Raw genomic sequence first — 25,622 nt, 5'->3', positions numbered from 1 at the left:
GTCTGCCAGGTCATAACGACTTCCCTCCCCTCTTCTTTGCAAGATACAATCATAGGCTGTCAGAGATATCAGCTCGAGCCAGCTCAACTTTTCCCAACTTTGTGTGAGACGTTTGCAGCAATAGTAGGCGCCTGTTCGCTCTCTCTCTCAGCTTGACAGGTGAGAATTATACTGTGTCCTTGTCATCTGCAGAGAGAGAGAGAGAGGAGAGGGAGACAGACAATATTCTCTGAGCAGTGCTATTTCAGACTCTGGGAAGTCTGCCTCCATCTTTTGCTATCTCGCATCTCCATCTGGTGAAATCTGTAATGCTGTTCAAAAGTATTATGTCAACAGACTGCCACGATTGATATTGACAGGAAGGAAAATAAAGCAATGAATGGATTTCAGCTTCAGGTGCTTCATTTTAGACAAGAGATGATGGAAGCGCGTGCGTTTCCTTAATGAAATTCAGTTTGATTTGCAATCAGGTTTGTGAATTTAATTAAAAACAAAAATAAACAACAGCAAAAATAAAGAAAAAGAAGAAGAAGAAGAAGAGGGACACACAGGCAGAAGCAAACAGGAGGTTGGGGGTGGGATTGGTGGGAGGAGGGGGGTATCAGATAATTGGATATTATTTGTTCCTTACTCTTACCTGAGCTGACAGCAGAGGTAGAGCGCGGGCACTCACACATCTCGCAGTACGGCAACAGGCTGCTGTTGGAGTAGGTGCAGGCCCCGCAGTTCCACACGGATGCAGGATCAGACTCAGACGGCTGAGACATTAGGGAGACCGCGCTGATCCCCCCCGCAGACGACCTGCGCTTTCCCCCCAATCGAGACGTGGAGCTCCGGTTGGGCTGCGGTGTCCGCAGCCTTTTCAGCTGGGGCGAGAAATCCCGATCAGGCGTTTTGGCGGTTTGGGAGCATGACTCCTCGTTCCCCTCCTCGCTGTTTTCTAAGTATACCCGGATGCCAGCTGGCATGGCAGCCGTCTCTGAGGAGACGGAGGGACTTTCTTCATCTTCTGTTCTCTTCCTCTTCGTCTTGCCAGCTTGCGGGGAGAAGAAGGAACGGATGTCGTGCTGCTTTTCTTTCTCAAACTAAAGCAAAAAATATAAAATAAATAATGAATAAAAATACAAGCTCAAGTCGTTTTGTGTCTCCGTAGCACCCAATTTTCAATCCACCTGTAAAGTGACAAAGCATCCCTGATACAAATCCTCCTTTTGTTTCCACCATCAAAGGCAGTCATTTGCATACAAAGCAACACCATGGTAACACACGTAACGATGATCAGAAACCCCATTTAATTCTTTACACATCAGTAATGTAAAAATACAATGCTACAAATACAAGATGTTCTAATGTTGATCACAAATTTTGTGCAGCTCTTTCAGTTTTCATAATTCATAAATCCATCACACTATAAAGTGTCTTCATTTTTCGTCTCGAGTCATCACAGTCATTAAATAATGATCCTAACAGTGCCATGTGTCTCTCCTTAAAAAAACAAGCGTTACACATTTTACCAATTTGGCTGCGACATTAAAACCACTGACAAGTGAAACTGAAACATTCTAAGATGTGACACAACACCCTGTTTCCACCAGCTGGAGCAGATTTTAGTCGCCAACAGTCAGAGAGGAGCGCAGAGCTAACAGCTAAGGACATAACTGCTGGTAATGAGCGGACGACCTTACAAATGAACAACAAAGAGCAGCAAATATCTGCTCATAATGTGATTTTTCCAGAGACTGTTCCTCCGAATGTTTCACAATAAAAGAAGGGAAAGAAGGGGAAGGGTTTTGATGTGAAACTGAGACAAAGTGTGAGATAATAAAAGAACTCTCTGGACTTACTGGTTCATGTTCGCAAGATATTCCAGAATGAAATGACCTTAGATGAACTTGTTCAGCCTCTAACTGAAAAATTAAATTAATTTGAACTTTTAAAAAATTAAATGTATTTAAATATATTTAAATATTTATGAGAATTAGGAATACAGTCTTTACACTCCACACACTACATGACTAGGCGTGAGCGTAGCTGGAGCTGGATTCATGGCAGCGGGATTCCCCAGTGGCCGTGGCCTATTTCAGAAGGTTTACAGACCTTGTCACACTGCAAACACTTTTCAGGACCTTGACAAAGAGTTCAAGGTGCTGACTTGGCCTCTAGGTCTGAATGTGGTGGACCGTCTGTGAGGATGTCCCCATCTCGCAACATGCAGGACTTTAAGGATCTGCTGCTTAATGTCTGGGCTCCAGAGGACAAAGGTCAAAGGTCTCCGGAGTCTGCACTTTAAAAGTTCAGAGTTCGTGCGGCAGTGAAAGCCTACACAATATTCGAGGTGTGGTTTCAATGTTGTGGCTGATCAGTAGTCTGAAACGTTTCCACATCTGTGTGCACGCTTTCGTTTTCTTTTACATTCTGACAATAATCACAGCAAACATGAAAATCTGCACACAGGACGCATTCATCCGATTCTTATAAACATTCACAGATCTGACTACACACAAAGTTTCACAGCTTTCTACACTGAGTTTCAAATGACAATGTTGCAACAAGAACTCCTTATGCAGCGATTTATTTACCGCCACCCAGACCACAGCTCTTGAGCTCCCAAGGTCCTCGTGCAGATTTTTTTATGATGGCAACGAGAAAAAATAACTTTCTTTTCTCATATATCACATTATGCTTAGATATGGAGATACAGAGCGAGTGGTGGCATAGAGAGATGAGGAACAAACCAAACAGTAAGTGTGATGACTTTATATGAAATTAGACTCATTTATTATGAAAGCTCCTGTGGCTTTATACTCGATGGCTCGGCATGTCAGAGCTAATTTAAAGAGAGGAAGAAATAGATGTCTGGTGAAGATTTCCTGCTGACTCACATGAGTAAAGAAGACGTCAGTTTTGGCATTTCCTGCGCTTCCCTCTAGCGGCAGCAGCATCTCACTTGGCGTCCACGCGTTGGCAAAGTTGAGGAATTCCCATTTGTCCTTGTCGCCCTCGTCGGCCTTCAGATATTCCTTTCTTCCATTTAGAGTGCTGCCGGTCACCTTTTCCTGAAACACAAGGAACGTTCTGTTGTACCTTCACTTCACACTTAGGTCCACAAATTTATGAACAGTGACACATTTTTTGGTTGTTTTTTTTGTTTTTTTACAGTTTTGCTTCTTTACAGCACAAGAATAGATTTTAAACAAAACAAAAAGAAACTCAAGTGAACAGTTTAAGGAAAAGGGGTTTTCTCTTGGTTGGATGTAGTAAAGGAGTTTTCCCTTTAATCATGGAAAAGATCCTGCGATCATTCACCACTGTTGTCTTATGTTGACAAACAACTGGTCACCGAAAATGTGGTTAGTAAATATTTTTCAGAGCAAAAATCACATTTAAATTCATTCACAACTTCGTTTGTGATGATCAGTTTGGAAGCCAATCATTACCTGATGTGTAATCGGAATTTGGAGACAGAAACGTCCTGTCCAGGAAGAGAAACTTCTGGATGACTCTTAAAACTTATCAGGTAGGGATCTTTAAGCAATATGCAAATGTTTGTATTGCCTCCATTAAAAACACTGAAGAGCCTAATCAGTACAAGAGCAGTAAGGGTGACTTTTCATTTAAATTTAATATAACATCAGTGAAATCATAAGCAGCTTTGCATAAATTTCTCCAACTTTGCTGCCATAATGTCACCCACAGTACCTTCCTGTTGAGCATGGACCACATGACGGTGTCAAAGGTGCCCTTGGCAATGAGATAATGCACGTTGACGGAGGACGTCTGCCCAATGCGGTGGGCACGATCTTCAGCCTGCTTGATGTGACCGGGGTTCCAGTAGAGCTCGGCAAACACCACGTGGCTGGCAGCGGTGAAGGTCAAACCCTGGAGAGGACACACACAAACACACACGCTACATATCTGTTTCAGAGTACCCAGTACAACCACCTCAAAAATGGAACAATCCAGTCCGATTGAATGAAATTTAATTTGTTGAAATTCTTTTTAATAGCAGAATATTATCAGCTAATTGGCATGTAAGTGCTTCAAGCACCCACTTCTTTTGATTGGAATGCATAACATTTCTGTACATATTTGGTCACTCAGAATAATTGAGGTCAATGAGTTTATTATTAAGACTAGAACACGTTTCCACCATTCATTTCTCTATGATACTATGATTCACAACGACCAGTACAAACCATAATTATCTCTAATATGCAAAATTGAGTCTATTTAGCCGATTTTCCAATTCACTGCAGGGTGTTTTATTTTCTTTATTATGATCAGGCATAGCCTGCATAGCCTGCTGGATAAGTGTGCAAGTACCTGTCCAGCTGCCTGGATGCTGAGGATGGCCACTCGGGTTTCTGGTTCACTCTGGAATTTGTGGACCAACTGGATTCGCTCTGATGACGGCACGCTGCCGTCGATTCGGATATAACCAGCCTGTCAGGGTGGAGTCGAGACAACGCAGCGTTTGATTTTCAAAGGAAAATTTAGATGACTAAAGGTGGCAGTTGAGCAACGTAAAATAATATAATAATACTCGATAGCTTTAAGGCAATAATCTTTCTAACCAGGAGACACAGCTCCAATCTCCAGCTGATGCACACAGTTATTTTCACAAAGCTAAAGAAAAAAAGGAAAAAAGTTATCTGCACAGGACAAAGTGCTGCACAAAGTTTCCAACCAGCAGGTAACCAATGTGTAGCTAAAGGGAGAATATATTTCCTTCAAGAGAGACTAGAGCAACTAACAGAAGAGCTAATACATTTATTAAATGGACATAAGCAAAACACCAAATGAACAATGATGATGTCTAAATAAGCTCAACTTTAAGGTGTGTGAGTCACACTGTGTTTATATTTTACATGTTAAAATGTGCAGTTCCTGTACAACAAGAGGTCAGCGCCTTTAAATCAGATAAAGATCAACATCCGTCTGAAGTTTATTAACATTAATGTTAGCCTTCAGAAGCTACTGGTCATATCTGACCAAGGTTAAAGCCAGTCTGTTGACTAGAGCAAGAGCTGGTAAATCTGTGTTAATCTCCAGGAGCAATTTAAGCTGAAAAATAAAGCCAGTTTGAAAGTACTGCAATTCTTCAAAAGTCCAGTTTAAGCAGGCTCAGAAAAAGAGTCAATCCCAAAAAGAGTCACAAGTTAAAATGACCAACTGTACAGGAAATATTAGCCTTTTTAGAGAACGGTACAAAAATAGGGGTTAGACAACAAGGCTTAGTTCGTCCACCAGGGGAGACTCGGCACAGGTTTGAGCATAAATGAGTAAATACTACACATATGAACAGTTAGGAAGACCTCTTTATGTTTCATGTGTGTGAAAGAAATGAATATCAAAGATGTATCAAAATATCAGTATTGGCTTTAAAAATCATTTAGCGATCGGGCTTAATCATTTAAGCCTGCTTTTCGGAAGCCACAATTACCACCCATTTGAATCTTGTTTCAAAGCTAACGGGATGGTGACAGCCAAAACGCAAAACTAAAGGCTTTAAATCAGCAGAACAAACCACCAATGGATGCCAACATGTTGGCAACAATCACCTTTTGTACATAGTCTATGCTTATTATCCAGCACTCATACCTCTCTTCTTTATGCACATATATTAGTAAAAGAATCGGGCCAAAAACAGGACGAGATATGTGTTGTGAGGTTGTTGAAGAGAAATAAAGCTTCAAACTGAGAGGAATCGTATTGTTTGTCTGTAAAAAGGTGGTGCAGATTGGTGCTGGAACATTAAAGGAGTGTAGCATTTCATTAACCTGTATTCTAGGTTCCTGCAGACATTTCAATAAGAGAAATGTGAATGGATACACCATCAAAGACATCAGCAGGGGAGCTGCAATGAATTAAATAAAACGAGAACGCCGCTAATAACACAATATTTGATAGCATAATGAAACACCAAACAAAGGGAGCAGGCGGCTGCCATGTTTATTAAACCTGAACTCGACCTTCACCGAGCCGCTGATGTGCTGCGGTGACCTCACTCTTTTGATTTGGGGCCATTTGTCCCGCGGAGCTGCGCGGTGGCCGACAGTAGGATAGCGTGTTCGCACTGTGGCGCTCCCGCGTGTGAATGTAACTGTAACTGCATTATTATGAAGGAGAACCGCGCTGAGAAAGAACACACAGATCTGTTTGACTTTTCCTGGAAAAATAAAGGTCAAATAAATGTGCTCACGGAGAACTAGCAGGGAAAAACAATATCTCAAGGCCATAAAACTGAGTTGTTTATTAGCTGGTGGGGGGAAAAAAAACATTGACGATAAAAACTTCCAACCAGTTCGACACCAGGTGAAGAATGAGAGCGTGCGGCGCAGAAAAAACAGTGACAACACTGTAATTGGAGCACAGTCGCTTGTCCCTGCCAAGCTTCTCATCACAGTGCGTTGCTTGTCGTTCCTTTTTTAGCTCATTTCTGTTAATTAGTGAGTGCGAATGCACCACGGAGTGAGCGTCTCAAGGAGGAATGTGTTATCACACGTTGTACCGCTACATTACATTCAGCCGACACCTCCCCGACCTCAGTGACACGCACACGCACGCGCGAGCACACATCCGCAAACACACATTTGAACTCCTTAGCAGGTTGCCGGCGCCGAGCTAAGAGATATCGTTTGCTTGTGATGACTTGAGAAGAACTTAGTTGTGGAAGTAAAGTTTACTTTCTACGAAAGCAAAAGAAGAGTTTCCTTCAAGAATTTGGACGGCTCGAAGCGTCTCAGTGTATAAACTAATTTGTTAATCATCCAAACGGTGCGGCTAAACATACCTTATAAGATGCAGATTCATATAATTCACGACTAACATCTACTGTAAGTAAAAGCCCAACTGGCACAGCTCAGAGCTTAGTACCCTGTCGAAGGTAATCACAGCCATGAGAAGGATTTGACTTATAAACACAGTGGGACTATGGATGAAGGAATAAAACTTAAGCATGGGGCCAATTACCTCTGGTAAGCCAGGAAGTAGAAGTGAAATATGAATACAATCTACACATTTAGTACTTCCACGTTATACTTAATAAGCAACTGAGGTGTCTGCAGCCGGAAAAAAAAGTCAAAATCTTGAATGGAAATGACAGGAATGAGCATTTGTGCCAAAATGAAATATCAAGAATATAAAAACGGTGCTTTCACTTTTGCAAAGTGGTCCATGTGCTAAAATCACAAAAATTCAAGCTTGTTTTAAACTACTCAGAGCAACCAGATTGAAGCTTTTAGGAGAAGAAAGCCTCAGTGAACAGAAACCTTCCTGACCGACTGGTGGTGGCTGACAGAAAAAGTGTTGTGGAAAGGTTGTGACGTTAGGCTGAAAGCTGGATTTTACTGATATATGTTTTCCTGGATTGTCTCTAATAATGCACAGACAGCAACGCAGAAAGAAGCCTGCTAGTAGAACATATACTGAAACCTATCAGTGACTGTTAAAGACACTTATACACACACAACCTGCTGTTTTGGACCCATGATCCTCATTTCCAGACCCTCTCTTACTCTTGGACTACACTAGAGCAGCTTTGCATGAATAACAGTTCAAAATAATCCTCATTGTTCTTACAGTGGATCTGTTTGCAGCTGCTTTCTTTTGACTGGCTCCTTCTCACAAACAGATTGTTTAAACAGCAGGTGGGTGGGGCTTCTGTCCCTAGAGCCCTTTCTGACATCATACAGTTCAAAGATGGAAAAAAAACTGTTTGAAGCAGAGCATTTTAGAAAGCCCGAAGACAAACAGCTCACAGGGATTCCTTTGACATATGCTGACCTCATCACTTCAGCTGAGGTCAGCATATTCGAAAAGGTTTTACACAGCGAGCGTATTGTAGAAATACAACATTAAATTCAGAATTTTTTGGATGCAAATTTGTCGTTTAAGGTGTATACCCGATGCAAGCACTGCAATTTTGCAAAAAAAAATGTCCTAAAAAAAAAAACAAAACCCAGAGCTGCTCATGATGTTTTTAAACATACTGGATTTTCTGGATTCTGGGTTCACCCAGTTTTTCGGGAGAAGTCAGAAGCAGGGTGAATTTCATGGTTTGTTCCAGGAGTCGAAGCTGTATCACGACTGCTTTCGTACATATTTTGGGATGTCGGTAAGACAATTTGAACTCTGGTTGGGAACACATCTGAGGAGGCAGAGAAATCATTTTAGAGACCCAGCTGACCCCGAGCAGAGTCTCGCTGTGTGTCTGATTTCCATATCATTGTAAATTTAGTGCCAGTGTGCGTTTTGAGCTATGAGCAGACTTTCTGCCAAATGCAGTGGTCTGATTGACCAGATTTATTTATCCACATCCAAAAAAATCAAACTTTGGTCTGAAAAAATAAACGCCCCAAATTTATCCTGCGAAAGTACGTGGTTGGTGTGAATGGCTGCATTAAGGATTAGTCTGAAAAATATTTTAATGTATGAAGCATTGGTAAAACTTTTACATGTCCGGTGTGTAAAGGCTTTACACAGAACACAGAGAATTTAGCGGCTCCACAAGCTACCCTTTAGTCTTCAGTTTAATCCCATTCCTTTAATTCAGTGATTCAGTTACTTGGAATTAGAGAACATCTTTATTCCTGAAGTATAAAAGAAGAGAAATATGCTGGGGCAGTGTCTCAGGGCACTATGGAATAGTCCCCTACACATTACATGGCATCTGTCTCGTCACTGCATTTAGTTAAAGATGGACAGATTATAAAAACAACCTACTATATGTTTAAGTCATGGTTCTAGCTTGTGAACCAAAGCCTAACTTTATGTAAATACATTTTCCTTTTGAACTTAATTTCAGATGTAAATGATCATTTTAGAGCCAGTTGATTAAATACAGCTTCTTTTTTTTCCTGATATGTGTTGACGGCAGGGGGACATACGAGGAAATATGTCAGCTGTACTTCCTGATCCTTCTTTCTATCATTTATGGAAAATAGGTGCAAACCTGCCAACGGAGTGTCTTATACAGCAGTAGTCTGGTGCAGCACATAATGAATTATGTTTAGCAAGCCAAAGTAAAAAAAATGGTGCTCAAAAGAGGAAGGGGAGAAAAGAGCAGGATGAGCGTGCTGTCGGGATGTGAGCAATGCTCTCCTCAAAGAGTGAGTAGTTTGTGTTCATGTTTTTGTCAAGGATTGAAACACTGTTACCACTTTATATTGAGAATGTGCACTCATACTGTAATATGTGTGGAATATATGTAGAAGCTGGTCTACTGGAAATGACTGCTGCGTTTTGGCTGACTTGAATACGGTATGAGTTTGTAGCATAACCTAAATAAATGTGCCTGTTCCCCCAACCGCTGGCTTTAGTGTCTGTCCATGGTGCTGATCAAAGCTGGAACAATGCTATTGATATTATTAATTCATTGCTATATGTTACTAATTTTCATATGTGTGTGTATATGTGTGTGGTGAGGGTGGGGATGTTGGGAGTCGGAGTTGCTTGCTTGGGTACAATATGGTGATAATGGGCCATATATATATATGTTACATTGTAGGATGTTAATATGGGCATGCTGCCCTGTGCACAGGCTGTGTCAGAAACTACATGCTAATATACTCTTTACTGTGCTGAGTATATACCCAATAGCATGTGAGGTGCATACTGCTTCCTGGGGAATATTAGAGTATGGCTGGGGAGTTCGAGTGGAGGCCTGAGTGGGTCAGTGAGTTTGGAGCTAGCGTGTGAGATACGGAACAGTCTGCTCTGTATGGAGATTTCCAGGAGAAGCAGCAGCGTACTACAAAATTAATTATACTTGAACCTGAGCTAGCAGCTTTTAGAATTTCAAATAATTCACACACCTCTCGCAAGTGTTGCCACACATCCTACAGGCACCACCACAGCCGTTGCTTACTGCCGCTTTAATACATTTTAGAAACTCCAGTTGCCCGCAGAGTGCCCGAGGTTACCTTGGCCTCAATGACGGCCTCGGTGCAGGCCTGCAGCATGGTGAGGTGGTGGGCGAACACCAGGAACTTCAGCTGCTCTGCCTCCAGCATCATCTTAATGTAGTCCTTCACAGCTCCCGCCTGGCCACACACACACACACACACACACACACAGAAATAGACACAGATGAAAGAGAGCTACTGAATCCATCACTTCACCAGTCGACCACATACAGAGGAAGCGGCGAGATCAGTGAAGAAGTCAATTAATCACCGCGGCATCCTTTCCGTGTGATCGATTCTCTATTGAATGCCAGGGATCCAGACTTTAAAAGGAAAGAGCACACAGAGCGACTGGGGCGCATTTGTCAGCTCGGAGATACCAAGAGTCAAATCAATAACTCACAACTTGGCTTATGCTTGGTGAGTTTTTGGATTTTCTGTTTTTTAATTTCGGTCACAATAAGAAACAAGCAAAACTCACCTTTTCATACATGAACAGCCAGGATTTACAAAAAAATAATAAAATAAAGACCTTTTATGTCACATATTGCCAAAACTGATCTCACCAGCTGATACTGGCCTATCACTGGTATATATATCATACACTATGTGCAGATATTAATGGTATCATTTAGACAAAGTCAGATGATGGAGCAGCAATACTAACGGGTCTATAAACTGACAGTTTGAACTTTTATTGCCAGCTTTATTTAGGCTATAGCACTTTACTATTATCGCATTATTATTTCCTAATAATGTTACTATCATCAGGTATTTGACTGGGCTGATATTTTAGGAGATCTTATATGTGAACACATTCAGGACTTGCAAACACTCCTAAAAAGAATTATGACCTGTCAAAAGTGACAGCTGCAGCCTGGAATTAATGCAGGATGTAAAAGTTTTCTTACTGAAACTATTCCATTCTCAAGTTTTTGCTCATTTACTTTTTGCATAACCATATTTTTTTCCTCCTTCATGTCGGGCTTTTGATTTATGAAGTCAAATGGTAACAATGCTTAACCCCCCCCTAAAAACATCCCAGTCCAAGTTTAATGCACTTTTGTTTGTTTTCTGCTAAAGCCTCTGACCTTGATTGACGGTGTGAGTCTAACAACCTAAAAAGGAAGCGGCACAGTGAGGTAACTGTAGCCTGCAGGTATCTGTATCTATCATTTCACCGTGTGCTGGTGCCCAGCGATCACACTGTGATGGCTGTGGCCTGCTCCCCGCTACCTTCTGCAAGAGCTGTACGAGCGTGTCATTGAGCATCCGCACTCGGCTCATTTCAGAGCCCCGGGCCATAAAGCAGCCAAGAATAGCACCAACTAGTGAGAAATCCTGAGGTTTGAGTTGAGTCAAACAGAGCCCTTACTAGACGGTTTTTGGAGACAGGCCCTTTCTCTGTGGTGTGAAGCCCACCCTATAATCTCCGCACCTCCTGCAAGCTGACAACCTCTGCAGCCATCACACACCTGATGCTCTGGTGGGAGAACCTCTGCTTTGCCTTGCTGATAATTAGCCGACGCGCCTGATAATGAATCTCTCCGCCAGGCCTGCCCGACCCTGTTCTGATCTGGGGGGTCCTCATTACTGACGGCTCGGCTTCGCCGTCTTCCTTCCGCTGAGTTTAATTAGTGCACAAACTTCTCGGCTGTCTGAAGCGGCCCGTTAGCTTGCTTTAAAGTCCAGCATCAGAGCTGTCCTCTCTGGGTAATTGGGAGCAGATGCTTGGCGGGTAAAGCAACAAAAATACCCCAAAGGCGTTTGGCAGCATCGTCGCCAGGCGGACTGGCAGGCAGGCAGGGGCCATGATGCTTGTCAGAGTGACATAGATGTGTGAATCTATCATACCGTTCCACCCCTCTCGATGATCCAAAAAAAGAATGAAGCAAGCTTTCTCTTTTTTTTTTCTCTTTCTCGGAAGTAGAGAAAGTGTGTCCGACTCTGTGAACCAGTAGCAGAGGAAATGAGACTAGGCCAGCAGTATCGGCTTTGAGGTGGGAGAGCGGGTCGGTGTGGGTGGGGGCTTTGTAATGAAAGGAGGTCCAGTGTTAGGCTAAACTGAGCAGAAATCCAATCAGCAAACAACACCAAGCGCAAAAGAGATCCAAGCTTGGAGGCAGGCTGAGCGGGTAGCATGTCGATGATTGCGTTCAGTGGTTATCTCCGCTCTTCGTTAACCTCGGGGCCACACTCCTCATGGCTGAGGGCGCTGGGCTAATTGAGAGGAATGCCAGCCCTCGAACATGGCAGATGATTGGAGAGGGATACTATATCTGGTGGAACTGTTTGCTCAGCTACAAATATAAGAGACTAGGGAACTGCCTGTTCTCTTAGTAAGAGGCTAGAAGCGGAACAGAGGTTGAAAGCTATATTAGTGTAAAAATGCTTCCACTGACAAACAGGAAATGTTAGATTCTCAACACTAGTTGCTCTGACCCCCCTCCCCCGCGGGCCTTCCTTAGACTAAATGCCACCTTCCCATATTGCTCTCATTAAAAAGAAAAAAAGAAGTCACTTCAGAGAGCCAACCGAGTTTCCATAGCAACAACATCACAGAGATGCTATTTTAGTGCGGTGTGTAACTTTGATATAAGGGGTAATCATGCCAGGCTGGACGCAACAAAATAATACCTCAGTTATAACTCCCTACTTTGTCTAAGTGCTTTCACTGGCAACCATTAGGTTCTGTTACCATGGCAATGATTTTCCCATGAGATCTCACTGAGTGGTTGGCCAAGCGCTCTGAGAATGATGCTGTGCCATCAATTCACCATTTCCTGAAATAGGAAAATTAATAAAAAAACAACATCATCGAGCTAATTTTTAAGCTATCTGGGTGATATAATGTATGGCTCTGGGTTTGTTGCTTGTGAGACATTTGGAGGTTAATGTGAACAACAATGTATTTTCCTATTTTCAGTTATAGCCACATATTGTTACAATGGTAGATACTCACAATAAGCGAAGTATCAAATTATGAAGCCAGCATGTGTTCAAGAAATACCCTGTTTTGCAGTTTTTTCCTACTCTTACATCTATATGATGTCTCTGGGAACAGATACACCACCATGGCCATTGTCAGGACAGAAGCCCCACCCACGAGCTGCACATAACTTATTTTTATGAGGTGTGGCAGAGGAAAGTCACCTTAAAGATAAGGGGCAGGTAGACAACTCTACACTAGGGAAAACAATCGAAACTGTTATTGATTTCAATTTAATCCCATTCAGTTTAATTAAATTTTATTTATATAGCATCGAGTCACCTCACCTCAAGGCGCTTTATATTATAAGATAAAGACCCAACAATAATACAGAGAAAACCCCAACAATCAGATGAGCAAGCGGTTGGCAAAAGTGGGAAGGAAAAACTCCCTTTTAAACAGGAAGTATCTCTGGTAGAACCAGGCTCAGGGAGGGGCAGCCACCTGCCACAACCTGTTGGGGGGTGAGAGGAGGGAGGCAGGACAAGAAACAGCGATGGTCACCCTGTCTACCACCACTGCAAACAAGAAGGGGCTCAGAGCCAATCACAGATGAAATCCCACACCTGGTTATGAAGTAGGTTATAGATATAAATAGGGATTTGCGGTTATGAATACTTTCTTACAGACTATTATCTAATGACGCCTATCTATGTTCCCACCTGCCACAACCTTGCATTTTCCTATCTCTTTAAATTCGCTCCTTCTGCATAAGATGTAGTCCACCTGTGTGCACCTTTCTCCACTCTTATACATTACCTTCAACCCTCTCACAAAATCCACAAAATCCGGCTTTCTGCATTTCTCTCCTTAACACCAAATCTACCCAACATCTCACCTCTGTTCCCTTCACCTCCATGTCCACTGAAGCCCACTACGATCACCACTCTCTCCACCTGCGACCACTCTCTACCACTTCATCAGACCTACTCCACGATTCCTCTTTCTCTTCTGACATCCAACCTGTGGGGCACATGTAATGCAAGCCCTTCGATCTAAAACTTCAAACTCATAATCCTGTTGTTCACATACTCTTTCTTCAAGATTATTACTGACACAAACCTTCCCATGTACCTGGGCTTGGGACAGCCAATAGGAATAAAGTGTCTTGTTCTACTTCCTATAAACTGGTATCGTGATTATCCAAATCACTAGTTTTTCTAGCAGTAGAAATTAGTAACAACGTAAAATATTTAAAATGATAGTAATTTCAAATATTTTACATTATTTTAGTGTTTTCTGTTAGTCTGTGTTCATTACTGTTCAAATGAAAAATGAAACCTCAATGATGATCTCCCAATAAATACTATTTCCAGGTCTGGCATAATACAGAATAGACAGACATGTTAGCAGTATTAATGTTCTCTTTCCTAAATGTCAAAGCAGTCTTTAAACTTTTCCTAAACTGTCAGCTCTTTCAGACAAGAACGATCGATTTAACCACATTTTCTTGATACTGATTTAGACAGATTTTCCTGTTTTTCTCAAATCACATTCAGTGTGCTTCCCTTCTATGTTCTGAAACTCGAACCAGTGTTAAATAAATGTATGAATGCTTAGTGGTCATATTGAAACCAAGGCTGTGTTTTCAGGGGTGCTGAAAAGTTTACATTTGTACAGCCTGTAGCCACTAGAGCAATAGAAGGAGAAGACTGAGTGCATTATTTCCCCCCTTCCTGATTTCTTAGGTTTTTCCACATTTTTCACAAGTGAATGTTTTAGATTCTGAAACAAATTGTAATATTAGACAAAGATGACCAGAATAAATTCATTTATTAGGTGGAAAAAAGCAATCCTCTCCTTGTTAAATCATGAATTAACTAGTACTATTAGCTACACTCAGGCCTGATTATTGCCAGACCTGTTGAATCAACAATTCAGTTTAATTCAATTCATACTGCACCAAACAACAGTCAGTAAAGACCCTACAATAATACAGAAAAAACAATCACATGACCCCCTATGACCGTGGTGTCCAAACCCAGGCCTCCAGGGCCGGTGTCCTGCAGACAGTTTTAGATGTGTCCTCGATCCAACACAGCTGATTTCAGTGGCTTAATGACCTCCTCAACATGTCTTGAAGTTCTCCAGAGGCCTGGTAATGAACTAATCATCTGATTCAGGTGTGTAGACCCAGGGTGAGATCTAAAACCTACAGGACACCGGCCCTCGAGGCCTGCAGTCGCCTACCCCTGCTCTGTTAGGTTTGTGATCCCTAGTCTGTAAATACATGTGTAGAAGGACTTCAAACACATAACATTAAAAACAGCAAAATTAAAAAAAAATTAATTGGATAATGAAATCTCATTAGCTTTGATTTTAACTACTAGTCTTAAAACACCTAAAAAAATGAAATACTTTTCAAAGACTTTATTTTTTAAATCAAATTTTACTTTTTAGGAGTTTTTTAAAAAACCTTGAATAATATTACACTGCGGGAAAATTTGTTTTTGGCCCCCTCTGAGCCAATACTTATAATGCTAATATTCAGAAAGCTCTTTTCTTCATAGTAACACCACAGAACAACACAAATACAGAAGAACTGCTGGATATCCGTCATCCAGTTGGAAGATCTCACTCATAATCTATTCTGTGTGTATGCAAGGCCACGATTGGTGCAATAGTTTTATTGATTAAAAATGTTAACTAATTAACAAAACCAGCTGGAGATGTAATATTTAAAATCCATTAGTCAAACAACAGGTAATAGCGTGTCTGATGGGGACTATTTTCGGACTGTGGTGCTTTTGTGAGAATGGATGGTGTGTGTGGGATTGATAAACTACAGTATCTGTGTTCATGGTAATGAAGTAACATGCCACCAGAGCAACAGTGTGGCTCATTGATCATTTGGACAACAATGCGGCCCTATGGGGCTTAGAATACCCCACACAATAGAAAAATCCCCCTGCTTCATCTTTCAAAGGTATTCCTGTATGTAAGATATAACAGCAGCTGGTCTTCCTTTACCTTGGCGATGGCTGTTTGCTTGTACATCTGCGTGACCAGGCCCATGACTTCAGTGAAGGGGTTGTCCGTCGTAGCAACCCCCGACCCCTGGCTCTTCATCAGCCTCTCCCACTCGCCGAAGCTAGCCAAGGCCTCCTGCAAAGCAAGGAGAGGGCAAAGACAGTGAGGCTGCGTCCTCTACTTCTTCACCCACCCTTTTCTAGCTCTTGTTCTCTCTACTGTTTTGAGATATAAAGGGCAAAACAATTAATAGTGCTGCTGGGTGTCCTACTTTTCCTGGAAGAAAAAGAAAGAAAGAGGGAGAAAAGAAAAAAAATGCCAGAGATAGAGAGCGCGCGAGAGAGAGATGGAGAATTCCCAAGGATGCCACCCCCTCCGACTGGGCTGCTGTGTTAGGTGGGTCACGAGCATCTCCCAATTATAGCCGCCTTGTGACAAGCCGGGGTCGAAGATGGAGAAGCAGCCCGGCCGGTACAATAAATCAAAGGCGCTTCGCGTACTCTCAAGGTGATTGGCGAGAAGTATTTAAGGCGGGAGAGGAGAGTGGGAGAGGATCGCAGTGGGAAAGGCTGCCAGCGAAGAGCAGCATATGCTGCCTCCCCACTCATAAACAAGACACATAGAGAAGCTCTGCATTTGTTGCCGACATGTAGGTTAGCCTTGTTTATCATAAAAACGCCACTCAGGAACAGCATTTTTTTCTTTTTTAAGACTTTCTAGTACAAGACAAGATAATTATATAGAAATCGGGCATGAAAAGTAGCACAGGGAAAGTTTGAGTCAATCCTTCTGCAATAAATTCGGCACGCTTACAAAGTTACGGGGCTGGAAATAGTTATCAAGCTCCTTGGCTTTTTGAACCTCCAAACTGCTAACTTTGAATTACTTTGTGATTAGAGCTTATTTTGGGCCTCTTGTTCATCACCTCGCTGTCTTAATTCAAGCTGCAACGTCTGACAGCAGTGAATGTGTAAAAAAATTCAGCAGCAACAAACACTTTCTTAAAGCGCTGCATATCAAATGATGCAAAACTGTGAACCATATGGCAGAGCGATGGAAGGTGGAGGTGGGCTGCGCCTGATTAAGCACATACATACACATAATGGTGAGGTGGGTCAAAGAGGGGAAGGGGGGGGGAGGAAGAGGTGTGATAACTGGAGAGAAACCCTATTAATGCACGCACAGGCTTCTTCAGGAAGCAAGTTTCACGACTGCATTTCCCACACTGTGTTTTCTGGACTCCTTACATGAAAGCTTTGCACCATTTAGTGAAATAATTAGCATTTCAGTGGCTTCGAAACCTCGTCAAAGTCAAGGACGGCTGAATGAATAAATAGTATCGTATTGCTGAGGTACAAAGCTGCGCTTCCTTCATGTTTTTCGCCCTCAGATGTTTCACTCAGAAGCACCTGCATAAACACAGTTGGAGCCGTGCTTTTTTTCCTAATTAAAAACTGTACATTCAGGCATTTCTTTATAATGTGGCAGGGAAAAAAAAACCCTGAGTGGCTAAGCACTCCACCCTCGATGATATTCACCAGACTAACACTGACTAAAGGCCAAGGCTGAAAATGTAAAGGGCAGGTGGGGCATAAAAAGTGTCTGGCTGTGGAAGATAAAAGCCATCATTAGGGAGTAAAATGAGATAGGAGGAATGAACTGGTGAGTGCTCCTAGTATACAGATACAGTACAGTATATATTGTCAGTTAGCAAAATGAGGCTTCAAAAAGACAGTTTGTTTAGAGGGAAAATAATGTCCACTCGGTCTTTTATGTTTTATATTGTTCACATTTTCCTGCCTGTGGGAGGCAAAATGGATGTGGATTCGGGTGACTGGCCATTTCACACTTCCTTTTCTCATCTCAGAAACCAGTCCATTTAGCTGTGAGGATGAAACGCATGTCTATTCTTCTCAGCAGAAATCTGTTAAAAAAAACCAAAAAACTTGCAGATTCGTCTCATGAACAAAAATAAAGGCAAAAACTGCAAAGCAGAACAACTCGCGCTCTTTTGTTTTCCCACCAAAGAAAAATGATCTCCGAGGTCGTTTTCTCTGAGGATATTACGCATCTTGTTTCAGCCCAATGCAGATGAGAGAGAGCAACTCAAACACATGACACGAATCTTTCCAACATGTGGCTTAATTGGTGCTCTATGTAAAAAAACAAAACAAAAAAAACCCACCCACCAACCATATTTAGCCCCCAATTAGTGTCCCCTAACATTTAGGGAGAATAGGGGTAAAAATCCTAGATCATCACTTTTTAAGAAACTCATTGTTGTGTCATTCCTGCGATGGCTCAGTGAGTAATTAGCACGGAAAAAGCTCCTGCAGCATTTTCCACTCCTGCTAATACGAGAGTGTTTCCAAAAAAGCTGGGACGCTGTATCTGCAATATGTGCCCATAAAAACAGAATGCAATGACTTCCAAAACATTTGAAGCTTATATTTAAATAAAAATAATGCAGATATTTTATATCAAATGTTTAAAAGAATTAGATTTTTTTATGAAGAAGAAGAAAAGATGTTTTCTTATTATTGTTTAATACACAGTTTCAGCTGTTTTTCATCTCAAGATGTGTCAAATGTTTCCACCTTGAAGGTGGTACAGGTCTGAACAGCCATTATATGTTGCCCAATTGTGTGTGTGCACACATATATATATATATATATATATATATATATATATACACGATCAGGCATAATCATTACATTATGAACACCTGCCTAATATTGTGTTGGCCTGACCCCATCGATGCTTGGACTTCAATAGACCCCTGAAGGTGAGCTGTGGAATCTGCACCAAAATGTTAGCAAACAAATCCTTTAAGTCCTGTAAGTTGCGAGGTCGGACCTTCAAGGATCGGACTTGTTTGTCCAGCATATCCCACGGATTCTCGATTGGATTGAGATCAGAGAATTTGGAGGTGAAGTACACCCATCAAATAACCATTCATGAACCAGCAAAACTGGTTCATGAATGGTTATTCATGAACCAGTTTTGCTCCGTGGCAGGGCCCATTATCCTGCTGAAAGAGGCCACAGCCACCAAGGAGTACTGTTTCCATGAAAGCGTGTATGTGGTCTGAAATAATGCTTATGTAGGTGCTACGTGTCAAAGTAACATCCACGTGAATGGCAGGACCCAAGGTTTCTTTGGGTAGCTTATTCCCATCGTGCATCCTGCTTCTGGGTGTTCCCCAGGTAAGCGGAGCACCCGAACACCCAAGTGATGTAAAAGATAATGTGATTCATCAGACCTTCCATTAGTCCATGGTGTAGTTCTGATGCTCATATGAACATCGTTGGGGGTTTTGGTTTTAACAAAGGGTTAAGGGGTTATGCAGCCACACATGCAACAAACTGTGATGCTCTGTGTATTCTCACACTTTTCTATCAGAACCAGCGTTACATTGTTCTGATGGATCCAACCACACAGGCCAGCCTTTGGTCCTCACCTCACATGCATCAATGACTGGCAACACCCAACAAAAGCTGCAGTTTTTGAGAAATAGTCGTCTACCCATCACAGTTTGGGTCCTTGTCAAACTGGCCCAAATCCTTACGGTTGCCCATCTTTCCTGCTTCTAACACTCCCTAATATGTCCCACCCATGAACAGGTGCCATGATGAAGAGATAATCAGTTATTCATTTCACCTGTCAGTGGTCATAATCTTATCCCTGCTCAGTATATATCATTTAGTGTTTAATAGTGATGTTCATATGAAAGTGTATCTGACATCATCAAGGAGGATCACATGGCTTCTCTCTTCTTTAACCAAAGGGGTATACTGTACTATAGAACACGACTGATGGGTTAGCACGCTATGTTAAGCTGCAAATCAAAGTTCTCAGTAATTCCCCAAAACTTATTCTGAACACAGAACTGTCTGTAGCAGGTTATGTTCAGAGCTTTGATTTAAATCATCTGGAAGCAACACACTTTCACAGACTCTTTTATTTACAGTAAGCTCTAAGTGCTATGTAGATTATCTGCTGCAGGAATACATTTTATACATGGAACCTAATGAGCCATATCGTACTGATAAAACCAAATGATTCCCAGCTGTAAAGTTGGAGCAGTGCGAACTGTGTGCCACATTTTCACTGGAATTTGTATGGATCCAGTTGGTCATGCAGAAATGTTTTTATGTTTGATCCTCATCCTGCTAAGTCTCCTCTACCCTGCTCAAACTGCAGCTAATAGAGGTCAGATTAGAAAACGGATCGTTATGATCTTGAGGCTATTTATTGCCAATAATTTCTAATCAAACAGTTTATTTCACTTTGATCTGGCAACAAGTCTCCTTCGTTAGGTTATGGGGCAGAGTCACACTTGAAACACTGAGTAATCTTTAATGCTGAAATGTGTCTAGCTTTAGAAAGTTTCAGAGCTCTAATGTGCTGACGTGATGTTAGATATAAACAGCAGCACCGAGAGCACATTGAGCAATAATGTAACATATTTATTTTACTGATGATACACAATGAACATTAATTGACAAAACAAAAACGTTCTGCAGCTCTCCTGCATCTTAATATAAAGTCTCTGACTCTGACGGGAGTAGGTGGTGCTCACTGCATGAATAACCGACCTACACACACAATGAAGCAGAAAGCCTGGCCTAACAGAGAAAGTTGATAAACACCATGATGATGTCGTTTACTTGGGTTTAAGGTTTTGTTGAGTATCTAAAATGGAAGTGTGAAGTTGGTAGTGATGTAATGCAATGTTTACAGACAGTGGAGCTAAGAAAAAGACAGGAGGCTGAGCTGGAAGTGGCAGAGTTGAAGATGTTAGGTTTTGGAGTACATCAGAAGGACAGCTCAGTTTGAGACAAACTAGAGAGACAAGGCTGAGATTGTCTGGACATGTTGCAGAGGAGGGACAGTGGATATAAAACTACCAGGCAGGAGGAAGAGAGGAAGACCTCAGAGAGGATGCATGGATGCGGTGAAGGGGTGTATGCAGAGGGTTTGGTTAACAGAGGACAATAGCAGGGATAGGATGATATGGAGGCAGACGATCTGCTTTGTCAAGCCCTAAAGGGAGAAGGCAAGAGAAGAAGACGAAGAAGCTTCGACATCTGATATGTTGTTTTTGTGTTATTTCCAAATAAATACAGATTTTAGATGGATTTCAAATCAGTTGATTATACTTTCATTTTATACAGCCTTCCAGCTTTTCTGAAAACAAACTGAATGATAGAAAATGTAACAAAAGCCTCTTAGTGGATGCTTCTGAGTGTGCGCTGCTGTGGGTGCTCCCAGTTGGAAACTAACTACTGGTAATCCTTGACATCAGTGACCTATGCATAGAGCACAGGAGACACACTAACTTGCACACAAGCCAGGCCAAAGCCATATTGGCATTCACGTGTACATTCACATGGATCCAGTGCGGCGTGGGAGGCAGAAACCGCAACTACAACTTTGGGGAAGCTAAAAGAGATGCAAACACCTACACACAAAACATGACATTTACTCTACAAATACCCTGGTATCTTCTATATGATGGAGGAAAAATAGCAAACACACAGAGACCTCATTGCTAAGCTTAGACTAACAGAGAGTTATTTAATCTTAAAGGAGTAACAGGCATTTTTCTCTGGGAAAGAAATAACCAGGTGACTGAACCAAGTGCAGCAGCACAGCTCCTCACAGTGAGGCCAAAGGAGACTGATTAACTGAGGAACTGTGCTTAATTATTAGTTAATCTGTTCATTGTTTGCCTATAAAATGTCAGGAAATTGCACAAAGTGACCTCATCTACATGCTGGTTTTGTAAAACCATAAACCTGCAAATATTCCGTTTGCTATAATAAACACATGCAAAAATATTTGTTTTTATTCATCAGAAATCTCTCACACTTTTTTCAGAGGTTTTCTCACATGACCCTCTTCGAGTTGGATTCGCCAAACTCGCTTCTGTTCTGCCGATTGTGGGCGAGTTTTATACAAAAGGTAACAAGCAGACCTTGACACCGCAGAGCTCTGAAAACAGGACTCATTTAGCTTTGTCAGTAGCTGAAGGAATTAGATAACGTGAATGGAGCTGCCAGCGACGTGTTGCCGCGTGGTTACAGAAACAAAGACGGAATGTTTGACATAAATTTAGATTCTAAAAAAACGTCCTTCGAAAGCATCGAGGTCCACGACTCAGACGGGAGATGTCAAGACTTGCACTGAGCGTTCCAATGACTCAGAGAGGTGTTGAGAATTTTGAGAAGTTGTCCCAATAGATCAATTAAATCAGAAGATTTAAAATAAATAATAACTCAACTTATATTTAAAAAATCTGAAAACTCTCCGACTTAACAGGCACTTTTTTTCCTTTTATCTTACAAAATAGAATGCACAGATTATTATCAGCTGACCAAACAACCAGTTCATGATTCACCTGTAGTCCAAATATGCTACAGAAACTACACAAATACACATTACTTGTCTTCACATGTGACCTGCGTCACCCACGTCTACCTTTGCAGCTTCCTTGGGCAGGTCAAAGGGGATGCGTTGGCGGATTTTGGGGGGCAGCTGACTGAGCACATCAGCTTTGAGACGACGGATCATGATCTGACTCAGCCGCTGGTGCAGCTCCTCCAAGTTGGACGCCCCGCGACAGTCCCACTGCCTGCGAGGCCCAAAATACCTGTGAGAGAATAAATAAGTGATGAAGTTGTGCCTGCTTATTTTTTTTTTATACACATACCTCTAACTGAGATGCACTTCCCAAGAAACCACACTTATTTACTTGCAGCAGTGCCTTGAAGGAATAGTTAAACACATTTAAACATTCCCACCTGGGAGCTGCCCAGCACTAGAACAGCCTTCCGTCGTTTACTGTTAAGCAGCTCTGTTGGAGCAGTTGGGGAATCTTTTTTTTTTGTCTTTTTGCTTAAGGGCACTTTGCAAAGCAGGAAACTATTTTGCCTAATGGCCACAGCAGCAGGTTTATTCCAAAACTCACGGGCAACTTTCACAATTCATCAGCCAAATGGACTTTTAGAATAGAACTGGCCCCCCACACAAAGGCTGGTTATCTGCCATATTGGCTGGAAGTGTGGACAAACTTAACAAGGCACTGCCAAAATTGGCTGTTTCACACTTCTGTGTTTAAAGCTGTAATTGGTGTAGGATGGGAAACTAACTCATTCTTTCTAAAATAATGTTTCCCCCTTGTGTGCAGATTTGAACCAGCATCTCTCCTGCTGTTTTTCCTTTCACCTCTGCTGCTGTCGTTTCCCACAGCAACCTCAACTTTATAAAAGAAACAAGAAGGGAAGATTGCACTCAGATGGCACCGCCGTGCGCTCCTCTGAGTGTGTGTGAGAGAGTGCGTACGTGTGACTTAGAAAGGCATTCCCCAGCCACACCAAGCGCTCTTAAACACAAAGCATTATCTTTAATGGCGCCAAGCCATTCCCTGACCGAGTTGCTGACTTTGATGGACATCCAAAACAATGCATTTGATGTGTTTGTTCACACATGTAACCAATCATCACTGAAAACTGGCAGCCAGTTGGCATTTAGCACTTGGCTTCAGTTGCGGTCTGGCTTTGACAACAAACCATCAACTCAGCAGCACCACCAATCCAGGCTCAGGTATAGGCCGGCTTATCCCAGCAGACACAATTAAATGGTAGGTGAGAAGGACTGAAACTGTGCTAATTCCACAGAACTGCAGATAAACAGTGAATGAGAACACTTCAATCTGGTGATACTGGACTTAAAGGCAGGCACAGTAAGACAGGTTCAAAAGGTACGGATCCAATAACATTTGATTTGTCTCAATCAATTTTCATCAATGTACAGTTGCCACCTTAAATGAGTTGTATGCCTCCACCATCAATCAGGTTGCACTTCATATCTACGCCTGTCCAAACTAAATAAAGCATAGACTTTGATTTAAGGAATTTAATTAAAGATTTTTTTTAAAGATTAGCGGCACAAATTCAGTTTCTGGTTTCTGACCCAATGTAAAACGTGCTCACAATCTTCCCTTCTGTTCCTGAATAACAGTGTTGAATAATGGCCAAAGAAATGGTAGCCCTGAATATTACAAATTCACTGTGCACGTGGTTTAAATAGCACTACTTCACTATGCTATGTGTGTGAAATTTCATGACAGGTCACAAAAAATGGTTAAAAAGGTCACAGAGACTTTTATGACCACCGATCTCCAAAACCTGATCAGCTCATCCTGTCTGAGTAAACGTCAAATTTGAAATATCATTTTAAGGAGCTGCAGAGAGATCAAGCCCCAAAACCCTGTACCTGAATATTTTTTAATTTTTCTGTTTTACATATGTGTTCAGATACACCACACAACCTCAATTCTAGAGATATGCTAACCCAACACCATCTGAGGTGTGGTATGGAAGATGTGGCAGTTCTACTTAAATTGAACAAATATAGCTTTCAGCGTCGCTAGCGCTTCTATCCCTAGCTGTCGAGGCATAAAAATGTGCGTGATACCATGCAGAGTAATACAAGGTTAAAATAAGCAAATCAATAAGACAATAATGCTTCCCAATTTCAATATTAAACTTGTTGTAGAGTATATGCTGTGAAGGCTAAGAGCCAGAACACTTTTAGCATAGCCTAGCATAAAAAAACAAACGAACAAAAAAAACAAAAAAACCCAATAGGTAGCTATTTTCTCACACACACTTTTTTTTCTTCCTGGTAATATAACAACTCGGAATTTTTACATATTTTTTGTGCTTCAGTGGTTGTACTTTTAACTGTTCCACAGTGTCAGGCTATCTGTTTACTCTAGCTTCCTGTCTTTATGCTTGGCTAAGCTAACACGCTCCTAGCTCTATTAATATCATGTTCTTGGGTAATACTCTGGACAATATAAACAAAGTGTATTTGAATAACAAAAATGCTGACATAACACACAAATACAGTTATATAAAATGTAAACTAGCATTGCAGTTCATGTTAATAGGAACAACAATAAAATATGCAGAAATTTAGAAAAATGTCACCTGTAATGGGCATTGCAGTATTTTTTAGCATAGTCAGTCCAGGTTCCGAACCTCTTGGGATAAAGGGCGTCAATTTGCATGAATAGCTGTAAAATACACAGACAGGTAAGAGCCTTAGCTACAATTTTTAATAAAACCATGGATTAATTAATAGACATATCTGTGAGAGTGTTTATGTCTGTATGGGGGAAAGAGACAGAGAACTGAAACAAACTGAAGAGAGTGTGTGATATCTCACCGTCTGATTTCTGAATGATTTCTTTATAACACCAATGATCTTCTCATTGCTTGCATAGTTTATCTTATCATACAGTTTCTTTCCAACAATCTTTATGTCTTTATTTAAAGAAATGAAGCATAAAAATGGGGGTTTTGTTAGTACAGCTACACTGATATGGCTATGGAATCTATAAAAGTAGACGTAACTGTTGTGATACTGGTTTTTGAAGTCTCGAGTTGAGCATTTGGCTTCTGATGTGTTGTTTTTTTTAAACCAGATGTCAAAAGCAAAGGAGTGGATGTGACTGAAAATCCAAGGGCACTGCATCCTAATACGTAGCGACTTGCTTTATGCTCCATTTTCTCCTACATGGGACTATATATATTTACAAAAATGAACACTGATGTATTAAAGAAGACTTGAAACTAGTGCGTGAGATTATACACTACTTAGGAAAATGCTAACTGAGATTATAAACAAAGTGAGAAGTAACATAGCTTTCTCATTGACTTCTAAAACCTCAGACTGTTTAGGAGCCA

The 25,622-nt window shown here is 41.5% G+C and overlaps 1 protein-coding gene across 7 annotated transcripts in view; it reads right to left on the bottom strand.

Annotated features, from left to right (window-relative positions):
* The window catches only part of zranb3 (zinc finger, RAN-binding domain containing 3), a 116,071-nt gene that overhangs the window by 63,173 nt on the left and 27,276 nt on the right, over nucleotides 1–25,622 (bottom strand). For 6 of the 7 annotated variants that reach the window (XM_039606903.1, XM_039606904.1, XM_039606902.1 and 3 more), the window contains exons 6-13: nucleotides 24,864–24,949; nucleotides 22,348–22,519; nucleotides 15,865–15,999; nucleotides 9,924–10,043; nucleotides 4,324–4,443; nucleotides 3,700–3,879; nucleotides 2,883–3,056; nucleotides 638–1,085 (exon numbers count right to left, since the gene is read on the bottom strand). In XM_039606903.1, coding sequence (XP_039462837.1) covers nucleotides 638–1,085; nucleotides 2,883–3,056; nucleotides 3,700–3,879; nucleotides 4,324–4,443; nucleotides 9,924–10,043; nucleotides 15,865–15,999; nucleotides 22,348–22,519; nucleotides 24,864–24,949 — 1,435 coding nt within the window. Of the gene's footprint in view, nucleotides 1–637; nucleotides 1,086–2,882; nucleotides 3,057–3,699; nucleotides 3,880–4,323; nucleotides 4,444–9,923; nucleotides 10,044–15,864; nucleotides 16,000–22,347; nucleotides 22,520–24,863; nucleotides 24,950–25,101; nucleotides 25,194–25,622 lie in introns of those variants that run through there. The other variant, XM_039606907.1, reaches the window with a different exon arrangement.

The sequence above is a fragment of the Oreochromis aureus genome, linkage group 23 (assembly GCF_013358895.1).
Source record: "Oreochromis aureus strain Israel breed Guangdong linkage group 23, ZZ_aureus, whole genome shotgun sequence".
In the NCBI taxonomy this organism is placed as follows: Eukaryota; Metazoa; Chordata; class Actinopteri; order Cichliformes; family Cichlidae; genus Oreochromis; species Oreochromis aureus.
This window is presented reverse-complemented; position numbering and strand designations above follow the sequence as displayed.